At 44.5% G+C, this 21,233-nt stretch overlaps 1 protein-coding gene across 2 annotated transcripts in view; it reads left to right on the top strand.

Annotated features, from left to right (window-relative positions):
* Positions 1-3,933: 3,933 nt before the first annotated feature.
* Positions 3,934-21,233, top strand: part of LOC147013785 (uncharacterized) — a 48,383-nt gene continuing 31,083 nt past the window's right edge. Inside the window, exons 1-2 of one of the 2 annotated variants that reach the window (XM_085851008.1) lie at positions 3,937-4,119; positions 18,979-19,066. In XM_085851008.1, coding sequence (XP_085707134.1) covers positions 18,988-19,066 — 79 coding nt within the window. In that variant the 5' untranslated portion in view covers positions 3,937-4,119; positions 18,979-18,987. Of the gene's footprint in view, positions 4,120-18,978; positions 19,067-21,233 lie in introns of both variants that reach the window. The other variant, XM_085851009.1, reaches the window with a different exon arrangement.

The following is a 21,233-nucleotide window of genomic DNA, read 5'->3' as shown; positions in this document are numbered from 1 at the left end:
GGGATTAATTTTAGTGGAAGGGACTGGGAGACTTGTAAGGATAGAGGGAACAATGAATGGAGCCAAATACAAGCAAATCCATGAGGAGAACCTGCTTCAGAGTGCAAAAGACTTTAGACTGCAGTGAAGATTTATGTTCCAACAGGACAATGACTCCAAGCATACAGCCAAAGCAACAATGGAATGGCTTTAGAATGAGAACGTGGAAGTCCTTGAGTTGCCCAGCCAAAGGCCAGACTTGAATCCCATTGATAATATGTGGAAACACTTGAAGATTGCTGTTCTCAAATTTGACAGAGCTTGAGCAAATCTGCAAGGAAGAATGGGAGAAAATCCCCAAGTCCAAATGTGCAAAGCTGATACAGACATAGGTAGTGGGATTCAGATGATTCGGAACATGGCAGCTATGAGGATGCTTGTAAGCATGGCAGGGTGAAGTGTAAATGCATCGTGAACAGCTGGGAGTGTGGCACAGAGGAATATCAACGGTCAAAGGAGAAATAGAGTGTTTTTATCTTTACTTGGGTCGATTATGAATGCTTTCCCTTCGCACCATTAAATGTTTGCAGCCAGTGGAAAGAAGAGGATTTGGGCAATTGGCTTTCATGAGGAACAATTGAGTCACAAACTGTTGGTAAAGGGGTAAGAACCCCAGTCGAGCCACTCTGCTGGCGAGCCAGGGTCGGGTCACAACACTCCAACCTTTGAGTCATGGCACATACCTGTGCTTCCTCCCGGGAGAGAAGGAGATTGGGCATTTTTTAATTCGGGAAATAGAGTTAGTGTGATTAGTAGACCAGGATTAGAACAGTTATATTTGAATTAGCTAAGGGTGAAGCCGGCCACTCTCCCTACTGGTCTCAATGTATTGAAACAATTGCTCAGATGGCCAAATGGGGCAATGAACTGGGGAAGCTGTTGGGATGGGGTGCAATAAAGAAATGGGATGTCTTACCCTGGAGTCACTACCCACCCACCCCACACCCCCCTTTTGTGAAAAAATATTGGAATTTCCAGATCGTGCCAGAGTGTAGCACGAACTGTGTTCGTGGGAGAATGGGTAGAAATTATTCTTAACACCTTCACTGGGGAAATGAACTGTTTGATGGAATGCTGTGGGTTAGACTAGGAGGAGAGTTGTGTGTTGATAAATGGCCAACCTAATGCTGCCTTTTCCGTAGACTCAGAGACGAGTCTTCCAGAGAGCGGGGTGGGGCAGTGTTGCGGATGTAGCCAAGGGGTTAAATGAGGAATAGATTGGAATAGTTATTTCATAGTACATATAGTGCAAGTGTGGTGTAGTTTTTGTTACTGATGAAGAAAATGTCGACCACATGTTTAGAAAGATCTTGCCCCCCTCCCCGTGTCTGTATATGCGCCCTACATTTTCCCGCTCCCTACATTATTGAGCCCGCCTCATCGCTTATCTGTACTTATGTGGGACTAGCTGAAGTACCCGCGAATACCCGGGAAATTTGCCCTATTTTGTGCCCACTAAGTGATACTCACTGTTCGCAGCCACGCTCCCAGCCCGTCAACAGGACTCCTGCACCCCTCCAAACGGGTTTCGAGCCCACATTCGCACCAACAGCAAAGCGACCTCCATTTTTATCAATTTGACTAACCCACTAACTCACATTACTCTGACCCCGGGGTCACTTGGGTGGGAATCACTCCTCCCCCCAATCACTCATCGCACCATGCATACCACATTCGCTCCATACACACAGGCCCACTGGCCCTCACTCACTCCATACACACAGGCCCGTTGGCCCTCACTCACTCCATACACACAGGCCCGCTGGCCCTCACTCACTCACATCATTTATCTTCCCTTTATCAATTGTCTCCCTAACCCCCTTTATGGCTTGCCTGGCTCTTTCATGAGCAGATCTATCAGCAGTTAGCTGTTGCCGTGCGCGTGCAGTTCGAGAATTCAAAGAACAGGAGAATATGTATGTTTAAAAAGTCAACGAATACGAACATTTTGTATTTCAAAAAACCCTAGCGTTTTTAACCATGAAGCCTTTTGTTATGATTAATACGCCGGCGCACTATTCGAAAGCCATTTTTTTTTCTAATGGAAATTTTATTTATTTTATATATATATATATTTTTTTTTAATATATATTTTTTTCATTTTTATGGAGAGCCACTGAGCGCATCCTGGAGCTGAATGTTAGTTCTATATATGTGTAAAGTTTCATCAAGATCGGTTCACTGGTCTAGGAGCTTATTCGTCACAAAAAAAACAGACAGACAGACAGACACAGACAGAACGACTGCCATTTATATGGTAGATTTCTTCTTTCGATGAAAGCCAATTGGTGTGGCCTCATGAACGCGATGGTGGGGTTAGTGCAAGGGCACAAGATGCGCCAAGAGCATATGCCAATATGAGGACATTTGTCAGGCTCAACACCATCAGAAGAGCTGATAAACACGCATCATAAATCACCATCTGTCAATCTGCTTCAGCTAAGATCAAGAGGAAATTATAAATGCATTTCTGAACCCCCTCCCCCAAAAGGTCATCTGGGCACCCCTCACATCTAGTGTTTACATGGTCCGTAGTTCATATTTAACAAAAGAAGAAAGAAAAAAAATTGTGGGCCTTGAATTGTAAGGTTATCTCCATCCATCCATCCATCCATCCATTGGGACCGTACTCTGTGCAGAGCGTTGGTGCTGTCGAAGCAGGCTCCTTGGCTATTGGACACAATCGTGGACGGGTCACCACTCCGACACAGTATACCAGCATGCTGGCACTCATTTTGCCGACCTCGGAAGGATGACAGGCAGAGTCAACCCCACCTGGTATTAATTGAACAGCCGAGTGGCATTTGAACTCAGGATCCTGGGATCCCAAGCACATCACCCTAACCATTAAGCCAACACCAGGTATATCTTTACATGACATTACCATAAAGGACCACCACCCAAAAGTGGCATTGAGAAAAGGTCACATGGGTAATCAAAACCACACTACATCCCCATTGGAAACCATGAAAATCCCATCAAATAAATGACAACACATTGGTTCCTCAAGAAACATGGATCCCAGCCTGATCACATTAAAGTTCATTCGATCTCACATCGTCATTGCATCTGCAGACTTTTTTTTGGCACGGAAAGGGCTACCTTGAGAAACTAATTAATTTCTTCTCCAACCAATTATCTTACAATCGATGAGTTTGGAAGATGTGTCAGAAATTTCTGTATTAATTCATCAAGTCACGTTGGAAATATCTCAACGAAGAAGATCGTCGATTTTTAATTTGCTGTTTATCTTACAAAGCTAAACGTCTCATACTTACCTGCTTTTACCTTTTATAACATCATCGTCTTCATCGCTTGAAGTTATTTTTTTTTTTTATTCCTTTGTTTTGTCCGTCTGACAAAAAGAGCGGTGTAGCGGGTGGCAATTTCATTGGGGGTGTAACATTTTCGGGTTTTAAATCGGCTCCGTTCTTTGTCTTCATTTATTTTCCACAAAGACGCAATAAATTCCATTCAATGATTTTCACGCCGACATCAATGTCGCTGCAACAAATTGATTTTTTTTTTAAAAAACAAAACAAATCCTCGTGGTGTGGGGCTGAGGTAATTTTAATACTTGGAAAAACATTTTTCGACGCAATTGACTTTTGGGTGAAATAAGATATCGACGTAATTATGAGACACGTTGCTTTCCCCTCATCCGGATTATCTTTAAAACGAAAAGTGTTAGTCAGAGACACACATGGTGGGCGTGGCTATTATCCTGTGGCCCTATTGGTTGAAGCGTTAAAAAAAAATTAAATCAGTTTAAAATTCCTCCTTCACTTGATGTTTGTCATCCTAAAGTCTTTTCATCTATATTTTAAGTACTCGCATATTGGCGCCATGCACTCTCGTTGGCACTTTGGTGGAGCATTTATCTTCAGCACATTAAGCGGTGTAAGGTCACGGTCGGATCTCGCCTCGTGACAGTAGAAAAAAATATATATAAATATATGTATATATTAATATATTTATGACAGGTTTTGTGTGGATCGACACGTCCGATGTGAGGATTTCTGTGGTAAAAAGGAACGGATAGCCGGTAATTTCCAAGCAACAGACGAAGAAACTACCAAGGTGAGCGGGACCGTTTATTGTCGGACGGTGTATGTTCGGGGTTAATGCGGAATATAAAACTGATCACCACCGGCAGCACTTCAGTTCGCAGTTTATATTCACATGGGTTGTACTGTTGTACATCATCGGTTTTATTTCCACAGTTTTACCTCAATGGATGATTTCAATGCGTGGACTATGGTGTGTGTGTGTGTGTGTGTGTGTGTGTGTGTGTGTGTGTGTGTGTGTGTGTGTGTGTGTGTGTGTGTGTGTGTGTGTGTGTGTGTGTGTGTGTGTGCGCGTGCGCGCGCAGAATCATTCGGGCCCCGTGATATGAATTTGAGATTATAATCTAACTTTAAAATTCAAAAGGAAGGAAATTTAAACACGGAAATCATAACTCCCGTCTCCTGTCAGCGTGTGAGCTTGCTTTGTGCCTCGATTTATTACGTACGTACTTGGGAGGCGTTACCACCGAGCCCTTGGGTGGAGGGTTCAGGGTTCAGGGTTCAGGGCGCCACCTCTTGTTCCGGAGGTCCTGATCGACGTGCTCGGGAGACCAATACGTACCCCCGTGTGCGGTCGCGCTCGATCTGCGGTCAGATGTGGCCGAGCGACGTTAACATCCCAATTCTGATGCCAATTCACACGTCCCGCTCTTCAACACACAGTGTCGTCTGCAAACTTCAAAAACGGAGGAATAGAAGCAAATGTTTTACTCAGAATAAAGAAACACGTGGTATATATATACCACCAAGCAATGGTTAAATCATGTTACTAAAAAAAAAAAACTACAGAACAATATAATAAAATATATGCAGTGGTAATAATGAAGGAATTAAAGGAGAGACAGGTGCCAAGACAATTCAACAGCCCACCAGTTATCCTGAGCTAATCCCAAAGAGGGGGAAGAAGAATTCAGGCCTGTTTGTGTTGACGTTCCAGCGGCCTCGCCCCCAGCCACAGGCCACAAAGATGACGCCTCACCATCACCCTTCCCTCTCTCTGGGTGTGTTCTCAAACATCGCCAACGAACGAACCGGAGCAACTCCTGCAATGCCTTGAAGCTATAAGTTGCTTCAGGTAGGCTCAGGTGACACTCAGGAGGAGGAAATGCTTCTGCTCCCTCTCCGATCAACGTGCCCCAGTGAGGCTCTCCTCTGCCTCAGCGTCTTCAACACAGACGGTGCCTCCAACAGGCAGCCCTCGGAGGGATCACTTCAATGCTCAAATATTTGGATGGGGGACGATAAGAGGTGGTGGTGAACAGCTGTTTTGAAAGCCTGGAGGGAAGAATGGGATTGAACAGAGTGAGGGTGTTTATTCCAAAGGTGGGGAAAAAGAGGAATGAAAGAGTGAAGGTGAGCAGTGATTCGTGATTTTGGTAATTTTTACCAGAAGGGGGTTGTTGGCGGACCTTGAGCACCCTGCGGAAATATGGTGGGGACAAATCACAGATACAGCAGGGAGGGGGGCAAGGCCAGATAGGAGACCGTAGAAGACAGAAAGACCACCGACCGGCCTGTGGTGAGAGCCCCAAAGACTCAGCCTCATCGCGGGGAGATGCGAATGATCCGAAATGCCTTGGTTTCCACAGCGTGAAGCCGTGAAAGGTGTGAGGCAGGAGCACCAGCCCAGAGGGGAGAGTAGTACTCCATCAGGCTGCGGACGAAAGCTTTGTATGTGGTCAGGAGCTCAGGTGAGCCGAGGAAGGACTTTGCACGACGGAGGATTCCCAGTCGGCCTGGGACATGATTTAGTAACAGTGTATGTTTTTTTTTTAGTAACATGATTTAACCATTGCTTGGTGGTATATATACCCTGTGTTTCTTTATTCTGAGTAAAACATTTGCTTTGGAGGCCAGGTTTGAAATGTGGCTTTCCCGGGAAAGATCGTGGCAGATCTTCAGACCTAGAAGCTTGAAAGAAAGGACTTCTTCCAGAGGATTGTTGAGAAAGTGGATGGGGGGGGGGGGGTTTCCAAACAGTCCTTTCGGAGAGACATCGTGAGAGTGTGAGATTTGTCGGGATTGAAAGACATGTTCCATGTGTTGGACCAGTTTGTGATTTTACCCAGATCTGCAGTGAGTAAAGAAGCTGCTGCTTGCCTGTCTGGGGGGTGGGGGGGGGGTGACAAATGGTACAGCAGAGGGTGGAGTCATCGACAAAGAGATAAAGAGGATTTTCCAGAGAGATGGAGAGATCATTGATGAAAACCAGAAAAAGAACAGAGCCCAGAACGCTGCCTTGAGCAACTCCAGCCTGGACAGGAAGAGGGGATGAAAGAACTCCATTTCGGGCCACACGTTGGCTGCGATAGGAGAGGAAGTCTGCGAGCCATGAGTGGAGATGGCCTTGGATACCATAGGAAGAGAGTTTCGTGAGCAGGGCATGATGCCAGACCATGTCAAAAGCATGTGATATGTCTATCGATATGGCTCTGATTTCATGTCCGGCATTGAGGACCTCCATCCATTGTTGGGAGAGCAGAAGCAGCATATCCAGGGAAGAGTGACCTGGTCTGAAAGCAAATTGATGATCGGAAATCAGGCCGTTGGAGAAGAGGAAGGATTTAATGTCTGAAGCGATGATGGATTCCAAAACCTTGCTGATTTTTTTTGTTGTTGTGATGATTGGGAGAATGCTGATTGGTCTGTAGTTGCATGGATCTGTTTTTCACTTTTTTATGCAGGGCAGTAATGTTTGCTGATTTCCAAGCAGATGGCAGATGACCTTGAGCAAATGAGAGGGTGAAGAGAACAGAGAGAGGGTGAGCAAGAGCAGAGGAGCAGGTTTTTAGGCCACATGGGCTGATGCCGTCTGGACCAGTTGCAGAATCTGAGTCGAGGTTTGACAGCAAGCTCTCCACCTTGTTAGGAGAAAAGGACACAGAGTCCAGGGACAGTTGGGTGTGACTGGATAAGGTGGGTACAGAAAGCGAAGGGTTTTGGACACGAGATTTCAATGCAAACACTGAGTTTAGGCATTCAGCCTTTTCACATGCGGTATCAGCAGTGCAGCCATTTGAGGTAAGGGAGGGGATTGAGGGGGAACACACACCAGAAACAGATTTGATTAGATGCCACTAGGATTTGGAGGAGGGAGAGAGGTTTGAGAATTCAGACTTGAGATGAGAAAGATGTTGTTTTCTGGCTCTCCTGAGGGTAGATACACACTTGTTCTGAGCTTTATGGAAGGAACTAAGATTACCCTCCATTGAGATTGCTTTCCATTAAGCAAAGGCAAGTTGTTTCAGGACAACTGCTTCGCCACAAGCTTCAATGATCCATGGGCGGGAGGAAGGGTAGGACAACTGAAGACGAGAGGGGATAAATCTGTGCATGAGAGAGAGCAAGTTTCTTTCAAAGAATTCCCAGGATGAGTTAATGTTGGAGAAAGTAGCGATGGGAGACCAGTCTAGAAGTTTGATGGCTGCTTGGAGACCCTGCCATCAGCTTGAGTGAAATGCCAGACTCGATGGCGCTGAGGTGGTTCTCTGATAGCCAGAGAGATGTCCACTTTGACAAGCACATGGTCAGAATAACCGATTTGAGCGGAGGAAGAACACATATTTTCAGGGAGATTTGTCAAAATCAGATCCAGAAGAGATAGAGTACCATTGGTTGAGATCCGGGTCGGGAAGTTGACCGATTTGAGTCAGTCTTAATGAGTCGCAGAAAGCTTTTGCTGAAGTGCCATGACAGGTGAGAGAGGTACCCACACCAAGCCAACTGACATGATGACAATTGAAGTCACCACATATGAGGAAGAGAGAGTTTGGATGAGAAGATAGAAGTTGGTCCATGTTTTCGGATAGTGAGGTGTAAATGGAGTCATCACTGTTTGGTGGACGGTACAGTACACATATAAACATGAGGTGGGAGTGGAGGGGAAGCCGTAGTCAGAGGTATTCCTGGGGTGTGGGGGAGTGAGGGCAGTGCATGGTCTTTGAGGAATAGAGTCTTTGATGAAGAGAGCAACTCCACCAGGACGAGGCTCAGGTCTGTCATCCTGGAGGAGGGAGTAACCAGGGAGAGATACTTGGGAGTCAGAGATGTCTTGAGGGAGGAAAGTTTCTGTTGGGCAGATTATGTCTGGTTTGTCAGTGGCAACCTGTATGGAAAGATCTGTAAGGTTTGAGCGAAGGCCCCAGATATTTGAGGTCCACACTGTTAATGAAGAGGCTTTGGGTACAGTGGATGGGAGGGGAGGGGGAGGGTAGGACAATGGAGGAGTGGGAGAGGGATGAGGTAAGCAGAGTTGTTGAAAGAGTGTGGGAGATTGCAGAATAGCTCGGGGAGGGGGCCAGATGAGGAGGAGAAAAGGCTCTGTGGTGCTGGGGGAGAGGGGAGGGCAAGAGAAGGGGCAGAAGGCAGTTGAGGATTTGAGGAGGTGGAGTGATGAGATGGAGGTGAAAGGGCAGTGGAAGGAGGCAGCTTTGTGGATGCGGGTGGGGGGTAACTTTTATAAGGGTGCGTGAGGGGGGTGAATGGTGGGAGAAGGGTAAGTGGGGAGAGTTGTGGGAGAAAGGTGAGTGGGGAGTTTTTGAGAAAGGTGAGAGGTAAGCTTGGAGGGAGAAGAGTGTGATGGTTGCTTTGAGAGGGAGGGGAGAGAGTGGTGAGTTGGTGCTGAAGTTGGAAAAAAAGAATTGTTGATGGAAAGTGAACATTCATAGCAAACTGGTAAAAAAAATTTTTGGTCAGAGATGCGATTAAAGACAGTTCTTGATGGATGCAATAAAGGCGATTTCAGAGAATGGAGAGAAGAAACACTGTAACAGTTGGATTTTTAGGCAAGGTATGAATGAAAGGTCGAATTGAGAGCAGTCTGTTGAAATAGAAGAAGAGTAGTGAATTATTATACAGTAAAGAGTACCACACATATGAAAGAGGAAGATGAAGCATTATAAGAGATCGTTTTTTTCTTATTATTATTATTATTATTATTATTATTATTATTATTATTATTTTATCTTTTTTTGAGAGAGTTTTCAGATTAGGTAATGGAAGTGTTGTAGAAAAAAGCGTGAAGTGAATGGGAATTTGGATCGGAAAACACAGGGGATGGAAACAGATCACGTGGTTACGGGAGAAGAACGTGGCTGTGGGAGGTGTAGAGTCAAAAGTGAAATTATTTATTTTAAATAAGGATTGCGTAACATTCGGAAAAGGGAAGGTTGAAGTGAAATAGTGGAAGTGTGTGCTGAATTTGTAACTGTAAACGCAGAGTGATCTGTAAACGCAGAGTAAACGCCAATTGAAGGGAGTGTGGAGCTGTCCAGATTGAGCATCTCCAGAGCCAGGAATCTGTCAAGAGTTCAGGAAGCCCAAAGCGTCAGCACTCCAGGGAGCAAGAGGAGGAATAATGAGCTCGGGGGTGACCAGGATGTCAAGAGTTGACAAAGTCCAAAAGCCACGAACGAGTGCACAGCAAGCACTTTTTTTGGCGGTCACCCTACACCACAAATTCCCTCCCTGAGGTGGTTCCAAGCCCCTCCTAATCCCGATGATACACCCTGAACTGCGATCGATGAGGATGCCAGATCGATTACATGCCATGAGGATGCCAGAGTCCCATTACAGCTATTGCTGCATGATCTAGGACCAACTAGTGACATCTGCCACAGGGATACATTGTCTTCCATCCCACCAATCACAAGGCATCACCATTGCTTTTGCAGTTGTGACTTATTATGAAGATGATTCTGTATCCTAGACGAATGCTGTAACGACACTGTCATGACCCCATCATGACTGCAGCCTCAGAAGGGCCTCTTACAGTGCTGCAAGGATGCCAGGGATGCTAATTTCAGGAAACTAGCGAAGAACTCGTCCTTATGGATGGGTTAATTCCTCAAGAATTGGCATATTTTAGTATCCCCACTTGGAGTGGATCTATGCCATACATATTGACATAGAGAGAATTGGGGTCCACCCCCACCCTGAACTCCTGGGACTATGATGTATTTTTTTTTAATCACTTAAAATGTTCCCATACAAACACACTTTGAGTACAACCATCGGTTTTCAACGCATTTTGTCCTGTGGTTCGGGGATGAATAGAAATCTAACAAACACAGAGACTTTACTTCTTGAACTAGAACGGCACCCGGTAGAGCACATAACTCCACCAGGCTGAACAGTTTACATTTTGTATCCCTCTGATAGGCCAGATCTGCATCCGGACCTTAACCAAAATGTAATCGGCTTGTTCTTGTCATAAACTGTCCATAACTTTTTGAGATATGCAATACAGTATATTGTTTTTGGCCCTCCAAGTGGTGAATAATCACTTAAAGGTCCGATGACACCCAAAAGTACTGAAATTGCATATATATATATATATATATATATATATATATATATATATATATATATATATATATATAATATTGTTACGTTTGAGGGGGGGGGTATGCATTCAAAGGGTAATAAGGTATGCCATGCTGTTCGAGTTTACCAGGATCTCGATGTAATAAGTAGCAATTCAGTGGTGATAAGTTGTCTAGTAAATGTTCATTTCTTCAAGGGGGAAATGATAATTGTCACGTAATTAGATAGGGACACGGGATAGGGTAAGGGTGTCTGCGTAAACCCCTTTTAGTAGTCCCTGGAGGCTGGCCGTGACGTCACAGGACAGGGCTGCGGATGGCTCCGCCCCGTGATCACGATTGGCGGAAGGCGACGGCGGTGGGCCAATAAAACGGCTCGATTGGAAGTGACGAGGACAGGAGGATAAAAAGGTTCTGTTCGGGGTCGAAAAGGAAGAGGAAGAAGGTCGGGACAAAAAGATCGTGTTTTTTTTGGTGTGGAGGCTGTTGCGCGGAGAGTGTCCTTGTTGTTGTGCTGATTCGATCGTGTCTTGGAGCCTTGCTGAGCCTCGTGCCTCACCTTGGTTGGCTCTGGGGTTCTGCTGACTCGGAGTACGGGGTCGAACGGCGGGCGGACCTGCCTCCCTCTCCTGCTCGCAACTTGGCGCCAGAACTGGTTCCCTGGCGGCTTTGAGCGGACTTGGGCCAAGACCAGGAGGTCGACAGCACCACGGTTTCTCCTGCCCCCCTGACGACAGCAAGGCCAGCTCGTCCGACGCCGATCCAGGGACAGTTGCGTCCACACCACGGTCCAGCCTGACCACCAGAAATAGCTATGGTGTGTGTGTGTGTGTGTGTGTGTGTGTGTGTGTGTGTGTGTGTGTGTGTGTGTGTGTGTGTGTGTGTGTGTGTGTGTGTGTGTGTGTGTGTGTGTGTGCTTGGCGCCTTAGAGGGTTTGAGATCTGTATATTCATTAGAATTGTCTGTTTTTCCCCATGCCCGATCCCACACCATCCCGTCGAATCGCCCCGGATCCCTCTTCTTGCCGAGTCTTGTTATTTCTGGTTAGTAATAAAAACAAATGAACATCATCAACTCAGTGAAAAGTGACTCGTGCCACCTTCCTCGTCCCGTTTGCGGTAGAGCGATTAGAACCGCCATGTTTGGGTTATAAATAAATAAACCGCCTCCATCGTTTCGGCTCATTCTACGTTGGCGGGACTGTTCAAGTCCCGTGGACATCACAATATATATATATATATATATATAAATATCTGTATATATATATATATATATATATATATATATGTGTATATATATATATATGTGTATATATATATATATATATATATATATATATATATATGTATATATATATATATATATATGTATATATATATATATATGTATATATATATATATATATATATATATATATGTATATATATATATATATATATATATATGTATGTATATATATATATGTATATATATATATATGTATATATATATATATGTATATATATATGTATATATATATATATACATATACATATACATATATATATATATATATATATATATATATATATATATATATACATATTCATATATATGTCCTATAGGAGTTTTTCATCGTGATTTCAGATCTGACAATGTTTTTTCACAATACTCGTTCTGTAAAATGTAAAATTAAAAAAACAAACCTCTTCGGGAACGCCCCTAAAAATTCTGCCGAAATCTACTGAAAGGGGCGTAACCCACATGACGTCATCTCCAGAACAACAACAAAGGCTGCACGTAAATTACTCGGGTTGGTGGTCTACGTGATTCTATTGACTTCCTGTGTGTTTCCACATTCGATTAGTCGACTCAAACGCTTTGTTCGTTTCTGCTTTAAAAAAAATCAAACATTTGGTTTTGAATAAAGGATGATATGGACTTTAATTTGTCTGGTAACGACGGTGAGTGTGAGAGAAATGAAGGATTTTGGTCTGAATCACATGGAGAATTGTCGGATAACGTAGTCGTGGGAGGTGAAGTTCAGGCAGCTGGAAATGGAATACGGCCTTACCAGTTGGAGCCCGAAGCAGGACAAGCAGAGGAAAATGGCGATGAAATTCCCGGCGTTCATGATCGGGAGGACATCGAAGGAAGACTTGGCAATAACAACTGGTTAGACTAAATCCTATTCGTAATTCAATAATGTAAATTCTACTTGAATACTGCTCGATATCAGAAATATTTTAGTGAGGTGATGTGACCAGCGCAGCGCAGCGGACATATTGCTCCGCGGCGAATGAATCACAAGCAAGGCCAGCCCATGTCATCGGCCGTATCTCTCCGCGCATAAAACGAAGCAATCTCGCTGTCCAGATACGATGAAAACTTGTGTGCAGAACACACCTTGCGACAATTGTCTGGAGTAGTCCGATAAATCTGACGTTCTGTTGCATTTTTATTTATTATATTCCTTCTGTCGTCATGTAGCGATGAAGAAGATGTAGTGTCACGATGAAGAAAAGAGAATAATAAAAGAAAGCTACAGCACGTCAGATTTATTGGACTAGTCGGACGGACGACGGATTTATCGGACTAGTCTAGACTCTAGAGTTGATAAGTACCTTGTATTAGCATGCACACAATGTACAAGTCAATGCCTAAGAGTCCCGAGGCTATGAGGCCGTGTAATAGGACAGATAAATTTGTCTTTCATAGTTGTGTCAACATATTTTTCCCTGTTCATTTATTACAGCATTTTGGTGAAATGTTAATGACTAGCAAGCCAATGGAAGCAGTACCTTCACTTTAGAATAAACCCATGTATGTCGAGTGCAGCCATACCTGGCTTGCATGTATGTGGAATCGTACCGATCCCAGCAGGCTGGTTTCAACGAACAATTCAATCAGCTGCAAAATGTGGGTGCAGGTTTTTCACATTGTTTGATTTTAAAATTTCTTCCTTGTGCCTTGAAATGATGCAATATTAATGGTTAGTATTTTACTTGTATGTCCCTGTAAGTTTCTTTTTTAATGGAAAGGTTCAACAGTCACATTTTATATTTTGTGGACATGGTATAGCCCTTTATTGTGCATACATCTATTGGATTTGTACACGACTACGACAAGGTAGTAAAGGGATAAATAATTGTCTCGTGATTGTTGTGCACACACGGCTCAGAAGCAGAATTTCTTTTCCGCGAAACAATCACAGGAATTAAGACAATCGGTGAGATAGCAAACACATGTGCACAATGCATTTGTACGTACGTTATACGGTACGCGACATCTAATCAATCCACTCTGTGCGAGTCACCTTCTGGAGATGACGTGAACGCTGCGGTTCGCTGAAGTCAACTTTTTTGAGGGGCGGGGAATAGAAAGTTGTGTAAAGCACTACAAATGTTTGAAATATTGGTCTAGTTATCCCATTGTTGATTTAAAAAAAGAAACATGGGTGATTTCTTCACTGGGAAGGTCAAGTTAATATATAAATAACCAGAAAGTTTTGAGTGTCATGGGACCTTTAAATTCCAGTATCTGGATCTTCACCAAAATCTAATCAGTTCATCTGTGTCATACACCAAACCTGTTCACCAAATTCCATCCAAATCCGTTCACAACTTTTTGAGATATCCTGCTCACAGACAGATGGGTGAAAACATCACCTCCGCCCACCTTTGGTGGTGGAGCTAATTACAGTTTGATGTTTTACAGACTTGAATATGGTGATGACAATCAGAAATGATTGGGGGATGCACTCTGAGGATTTGTGGAAAATCCTCCCTATTATCTTATCAAAAACTAGAAGCAGCTTAGTTTGTGCTGGAGTTGGCACGAGGTGTGTGTGTTGGGTGGGGGGGGGATGGGGGGGGGAAGGGTGTTTTGATGTTTCGTATGCAGCCTATGGCTGCTGGTTTCATCAATTTCTAGAAGTGTGGCTGTACCGCTGATGCAGTGCCCTGTTTCCAGAAAGCTGGTACTCATTTTGCTGACCTCGGAAGGATGGCAGGCCAAGTCAACCCATCTGATGTTATTTCAAAGGCACGGCAGGGGCTTGAACTCAAGACCCCAAGATCTTAAGCCAGCCACCTTAACCGTGAGGCTTGGGGGGACTCTAAGAAGATATGAATAACCACATACCAAGGGTTGTTATGGTTCCCAGAGGCTCTGGCATGATACTTTCCCCGTGCATACAGTGCCTTCAGAAAGTATTCACACCCCTTGACTGTTTCACATTTTGTTGTTACAGCCTGACCTTAAAATGGATTGTATTTAAATCTGTTGACTCCGATCGACACAAAATACCCCACAATGACAAAGCAACAACAAGTTTTTAGAAATTTTTACAAATCAATTAAATATGAAAAGCTGGAATGTCTTGCATGAATAAGCATTCAACCCCCCCCCCCCACCCCCCGAGTCAATACTTTGTTGAAGCACCTTTCGCAGCGATTACAGCTTCGAGCCTTCTTGTGTATGTCTGCATCAGCTTTGCACATCTGAATTTGGGGAGTTTCTCCCTTTCTTCCTTCCAGATTTGCTCAAGCTCAGTCAAGTTGGATGGGGAGCGTTGGTGAACAGCAATCTTCAAGTACTTCCACAGATTCTCAATGGGATTCAAGTTTGGGCTTTGGCTGGGCCACTCAAGAACTTTCACATTCTTGGTCTGAAGCCATTCCAGTGTTGCTTTGACTGTATGCTTTGGATCATTTTCCTGTTGGAACGTAAATCTTCACCACAGTCTCAGGTCTTTTGCACTCTGAAGCAGGTTCTCCTCAAGGGTTTGCCTTTATTTGTCTCCACTAATTGTTCCCTCTATCCTTCCAAGTCTCCCACTCCCTGCTGTTGAAAAGGATCCCCATAGCCTGATGCTGCCACCACCATGCTTTACAGTCGGGATGATGTTAGATGGGTGATAAGCCTTGCTCGGTTTCGGTCAGATGTAGTGATTTGCATTTCGTCCAAAGAGTTCAATTTTCTTCTCAGACCACAGAATCTTTTGCCTCATGCTCAGAGTTCTTCACGTGTCTTTTTGCAAACTCCAGGCGTGCTGTCATGTGCCCTTTTCTCAGGAGTGGCTTTGTCTGGCCTCTCTCCCATAAAGCTGAGATTTGTGAAGTGCTGCAGAGATTGTTGTCCTTCAGGCAGGTTCTTCCATCTCAGCCAAGGAACTCTGTAGTTCTGAAAAGTGGTCATTCGGTTCTTGGTCACCTCCCTGACCAAGGTCTTTTTTTTGCCCCATTGCTCAATTTGGGCAGACGGCCAGCTCTAGGAAGAGTCTGGGTTGTTCCATATTCTTTCCATTTCCTAATGATTTCCTAATCACTGTGCTCTTGGAAACTGTCAACACTAGAAAATGCTGTATATCCTTCCTCAGATCTATACCTCCTCATAATTCCATCTTGGAGTTCTACGGACAGTTTCTTGGATTTCATGGTCGAGTTTCTGCTCTGACATGCACTGTCAACTGTGGGACCTTGTATAGAAAAGCGTGTTTCCTTGTAAATCATGTCCAATCAATTGAATTTGCCACACGTGGACTCCAATCAAGTTTGATACGTAGGGACATATCGAGGATGATGAAAGGAAATTGGATGCACCTGAACTCAATTTGAAGTGTCGTAACAAAGGAGTTGAATACTTGTTCATTCAAGACATTTCAGCTTTTCATTTTTCATTGATTTGTAAAAAAATCTCAAAAATGTTTTCACTTTGTCATTATGGGGTATTTTGTGTAGATCGGTGACAATTTTTTTTAATTCAGGCCTTAACACAAAAAATGTGAAAAAGTTGAGGGATGTGAATACTGTCACATCAATGGCTCAACTAACGTCGAGTTCGTTGCGGCGGGAGGTTAAATGGTCTCCCACTTCTGATGGGCCCTCGAGCTCCATACACCACTGGCTCCCAGGGGCGAGTTATCTCAGGAGGGGCCTCAATCATCTGCAGAGCCTCATCTGTACCTGCGAACACACACACACACACACACACACACACACACACACACACACACACACACACACACACACACACACACACACACACACACACACACACCTTCCCCACCTACAAACCCCAAAATGTCACTCCCTCCCCCTGCTGCCGCACAATTTTCCACCACCTGCAATACACACTGTGGTGCACCTAACCTGCTATGACCCGTACAAGCTATAACTACAAACACTCGAACAAAAACACAATTCTTCATTCAGCATACACATCACATTTTAACCCTTTCCACCTGATCCATGTGCTTGGCTCTCATGACCACTCTTGCCCGTCACCCGTACCAATTCCCCAACTTGCCTGCATACCCCAAATAGCAAAGCATGGCGAGTCCTGACAATGGGGAAAGGTAATTTTAGTACAAATGAAATCACCACTGGGGGAGCCCGTTCAATACCAGCAACGCCTGCTGCAGCCAATCTCCTCATGTAACCGATGACAATGAAACCCAGGGCTCTCTTTGCAAACTGAGAGCCCATAAATCACACTTAACCATCTGTGGAAGGCCATGCCTATAAATCACAGTGGACAGATACTCCATTAGTGCCCTTTGGGCTGTAAATTATTTAATTATTTAAAATTACAATTCCCAGCCTCGTGTTCCCAAACACGGCTGCATGCTATAACCATTATTAGGCGTTTCTCACCCCTCCTGCAGCCACTGCTGGCCTTGAGCCTCTTTCTCTTCCAACTTTCCTCCAATGGCATGAGTCGCCAGCTGCTCATGACTCGCAGCTCTTACCTCTGCATTCGCAGAACAAAAACATTTTACATTCCAATCAGGGCTCCAACTAATGCAGGCTCACAGTGGCCGACTCTTTTTCAATGCCCTTCTACTCAACTTTTTTCTTACCTGCTGCCCCATCATCGCTAACACACCCCGTGTGCCGCGGAGTGACAACCCCAAGTGCCGAGTCGACCCTGACAGGGTCCACACCAAACACCTTGGGTACTGGCATGACCTCCGCCGACACAAGCTCACGTACGACGACGGACGTAGCCTCACTCTTCAGCACAGGCCTGAACCCGCACACCAGCGGTCCGACCTCACTCACACTGTGAGCAGGCTTGCCTGTCACTCCACACGTCATAGGCGCGGTTACCTAGCTCGCCGGCTCAGGTTCAGCCGCCTGCACTTCCACCCGAGCTGGCGCCGGATCGCACCCTGTAGTTCCCCGGCATGCCAGGGGAACCCCCACCAGGTCTAACCACGCATCTGCAACTGCCGCACCGCAAACCACGGAGCCTAACCCCTCTAACCTGCTCGTCACATGGATGGTCTCTTTCCACCAGAGCAGAGCGACTCACAGAGGCACGATGCTCTTCCAGGCCATTGCTCCTCACCAATTGTCCTTCCATTTTCCTCTCCATACCATCAATCCGTGTTCCCAATTCATTCTTTATTTCTTCCATTTTATTTTCAATCCACACCCCTAAATCACTTTTCATCTCGATCATTTCATTACCTCTGCCACCGAAGGTGAAGGAGGTTATGTTTTCACCCCTTTCTGTCTGTTTGCTTGTCTGTTCGTTCGATTGTGTGCAGGATATCTCAAAAAGTTGGCGACGGATTCGGACAAAACTTTGTGGACATATTGGGTGCGTGATGAGGAGGAATTGATTAAATTTTGGTGAATATCTGAATCCGGATCTGATAATTTTTTTAAACGTGATTCTTCACCATTGAGAGATGGAGCAAAACCGATTATATCACATGATATCTCAAAAAGTTTTGTACGGATTCGGATGAAACTTGGTGGATACGTTGGGTGTGTGGCTCGGAGGAATTGATTCGATTTTGGTGAAGATCTGCATATGATAATTATTTAATTTTATAAAGTGATTCTTCACCATTGAGAGAGAGAGCCAAAAACGACATATAGCATGATATTTCAAAAATGCATTGGGCCTGATATGTTCTCGTGGATCAGGCATTGCGTGGCAGAGGTATGCACCACACCGAGTACCCTTCTAGTTCCTCATTTGTTCACCATTTTCATTCACATCTCCCCTTATTTGTTCCATCATATTTTTCGAACATTGCTTGGATGGACATCGCACCTCCGGCACGCTTCCTTCATCCTCGCTGCTTCCTCGTGCTATCTCCTGCACATTCGCCATTAATGTGCAGCGGCTTTCTTTCTATGCGCGCTTAATAACGAAAAAGAATGATTTTAAATTTCCAGCATATTCCCTTATGCTCTCCCGACACCAATTGACGATAAATTTGGAAGTCCTCGGGTTCTAAATCCCACTCCTGGTCAACAAGCCAGCTTGGAAGAAAGCTAATGCTAAAGCACTTCTGAAACTTGTACTTCTCTTTCAAAAGAGACCTTGGACAATTGAAGGTGTTCATAATTATACTTCCATTGTTATGCTTTGCATCTGGTTGGCTGTCGAGTGACAATGCTCAGGAGTGATATAATGGAAGGAGTCGGAGTCGAGCATTCGTGTTTGATATATTGAGGTTGTTTGAAGCATTCATATTTGCAAAGATCAATGATATCCCACACATTTTCTTTGGAAGAAATGAATATGACATATATATTATTGATATGCAGGTAGGTACAATGGAGATCGTCAGTGAGGAGGTCATCGCTGATGAAACGTACGGAATTGAATTCCCGGGTGGACACGATGACCCTGATGGCAAGTTTTAAGAACTTTTATATTCAAATACATTCCTCTGAAAGATTGATGCATAATTCTGTTATTTTTTTACCGTGGCTATGACCGCTCATAGTTACTGTTTTGAAATTATGTAAATACGTATATCCATCTGGAGACTAGGTGGGTGGGGAGCTCACTTTACTAGAGAAACTTTTATATGTGTATATCGTTGTGGGAATGCCTTCTAAGAGGTAACTTTGCATCATATAGTGATAGTTATTTCCCTTGGTGCATGTAAAAGCATAAGGTAATGTAATTATGAAACAGGATTATGCATTGTTATGTGTATAGAAAGCTGCTGTCTTCTTGCCTGGCATACGTGTGTCTAAATCCACTTTTCCTTGACACCTTTTTCATATTTTCTCCCTCTGTAATCCATCCTAAATATTATTTTAAATGATCCGACAGGCCATTGGCATGAGTGTCGGTGGTGTTAAGAATCAATAACGTATACCACAACATTGGAAATGTTGAGGTATATACTGTGGTAAAAGGTAACAAATTAAATAAGTGTTGTGGTTACTGTGTTAAAGGGTACTCATGCAGTCAGCTGCATGCATATGTGGCGTTGGGCAGAATACAAGAATGTCAGTTTTACTGATAAGAAGCAGTATGTGGAGACATGGTGAGCTGCGATGAGCTGCGATGCCAACTATCCGCATGAGCTGCGATGCCAACTGACAACTGCATGCAAGATCACTGCCGATCTGGCCTCGTGAGCTCCCGTGGTGGAGCTCACTGCCGGTTTGCTCGATACAGGTTCAGCACACCTGCACATTCTCCTCGGTGGCATATTGCACTTTCTAAGGACATGTAAATGGAGGAAAAGAACATTAAAAATGCACAACCAGAGGTTTGCATAGAGGAAGACAAAGCAGTCGGACAGGAAAAAGAGACATCTAACTGCACATTCGCAATGCATATCGATTGCACAAATAGTACATAATGCTTATCAAAGCAAATACTAAAAAATAACGATTATACTAAACTGTTTTATTTACCCCTAATGATCATTTCCACAAAAAAAATCATATATATATCTATATATATATATATATATATATATATATATATATATATATATATATATATATATATATATATATATATATATATATATATATATATATATATATATATATATATATATTGTTACGGTTGTGGAAATTCACAGAACACCATTCAGGTTCCCCAGAGATCAGTTATTTTGATAAATATGTGTTTCAGGTTAGATTCCCCCACCGATGTATAATGGGTCTTGTTCGTGTGCCCGGCTGTGAATCTTTGAGGTAGCCGTTATTCTTTTCTGTCTTTTATTTTCAACAACATCTCAAAAACGCTATCAACTCCACAACACCGCCATCTTCTCGACAGCGCCATCAACATCGCGACACCATCACGCCCTCCCTAAGCAACAGCGGCAAAATGCCGTTGTCGCAGACACACCGCGCCGCAATGGAAGCCACATTCCACCGTCCGTGTGCAATCAGCCGCGAAGCGGATGACTTGCATATTCGGATCAAAATGAGCTCTGCCTCGGAAAGGACTGGCCAATCAGAACGTCCGTGTGCAAACAGCCGCGAAACGGCTGATTTGCATATTCGGATCAAAATGAACTCTGCCTTGGAAAAAGCCACCCAATCCGAAATGGGGTTTCCGCCAGGGGTTAAAGGACAGAGGTGAAAGTAGGCGGAGCCAGTCTCGGGTGAAGGTTCGAAGGGCGGGCACCTCCACCCGATAAAAAGGGCGGAGTCGCATCCCAAGAGTCAGTTGGAGTTGAGTTGGTGTGGAGCGTCAAGAGCGAGTTAGGCAGGATCGAGGTGCAACGGCAGAAGGACGGAGTTTGGAGTCGCTGAAGAGAAAGGCGCATCGAAGCTGCGTTGCGGTCCGGGAAGACGGCCCTGAGAGCTTCCAGTGGCGCTGAGGAGTGAACGGGTCCTAAAAGGGCAAGGCCTGTTCACTCCTCTGAAGCGTCGTCGGCCAGGCCCGATCGACCAGGCTGCGGGGAAGGCCAAGCGACCGAGGAAAGCCGCCCGCCAAGCTGCTCAAGCCGCTCAAGCGACTGGCGCGTTTCGCGATGCCCCAGGTGGAACAGAGACACGGGTCTCCGACCCGAAAACCGTCGTGTCGCCACCAAGGGGCGGCC

The sequence above is a fragment of the Eptatretus burgeri genome, chromosome 13 (genome assembly GCF_056783735.1).
Source record: "Eptatretus burgeri isolate ZD-2024b chromosome 13, Ebu_testis_v1, whole genome shotgun sequence".
NCBI classification, from domain to species: Eukaryota; Metazoa; Chordata; class Myxini; order Myxiniformes; family Myxinidae; genus Eptatretus; species Eptatretus burgeri.
This window is presented reverse-complemented; position numbering and strand designations above follow the sequence as displayed.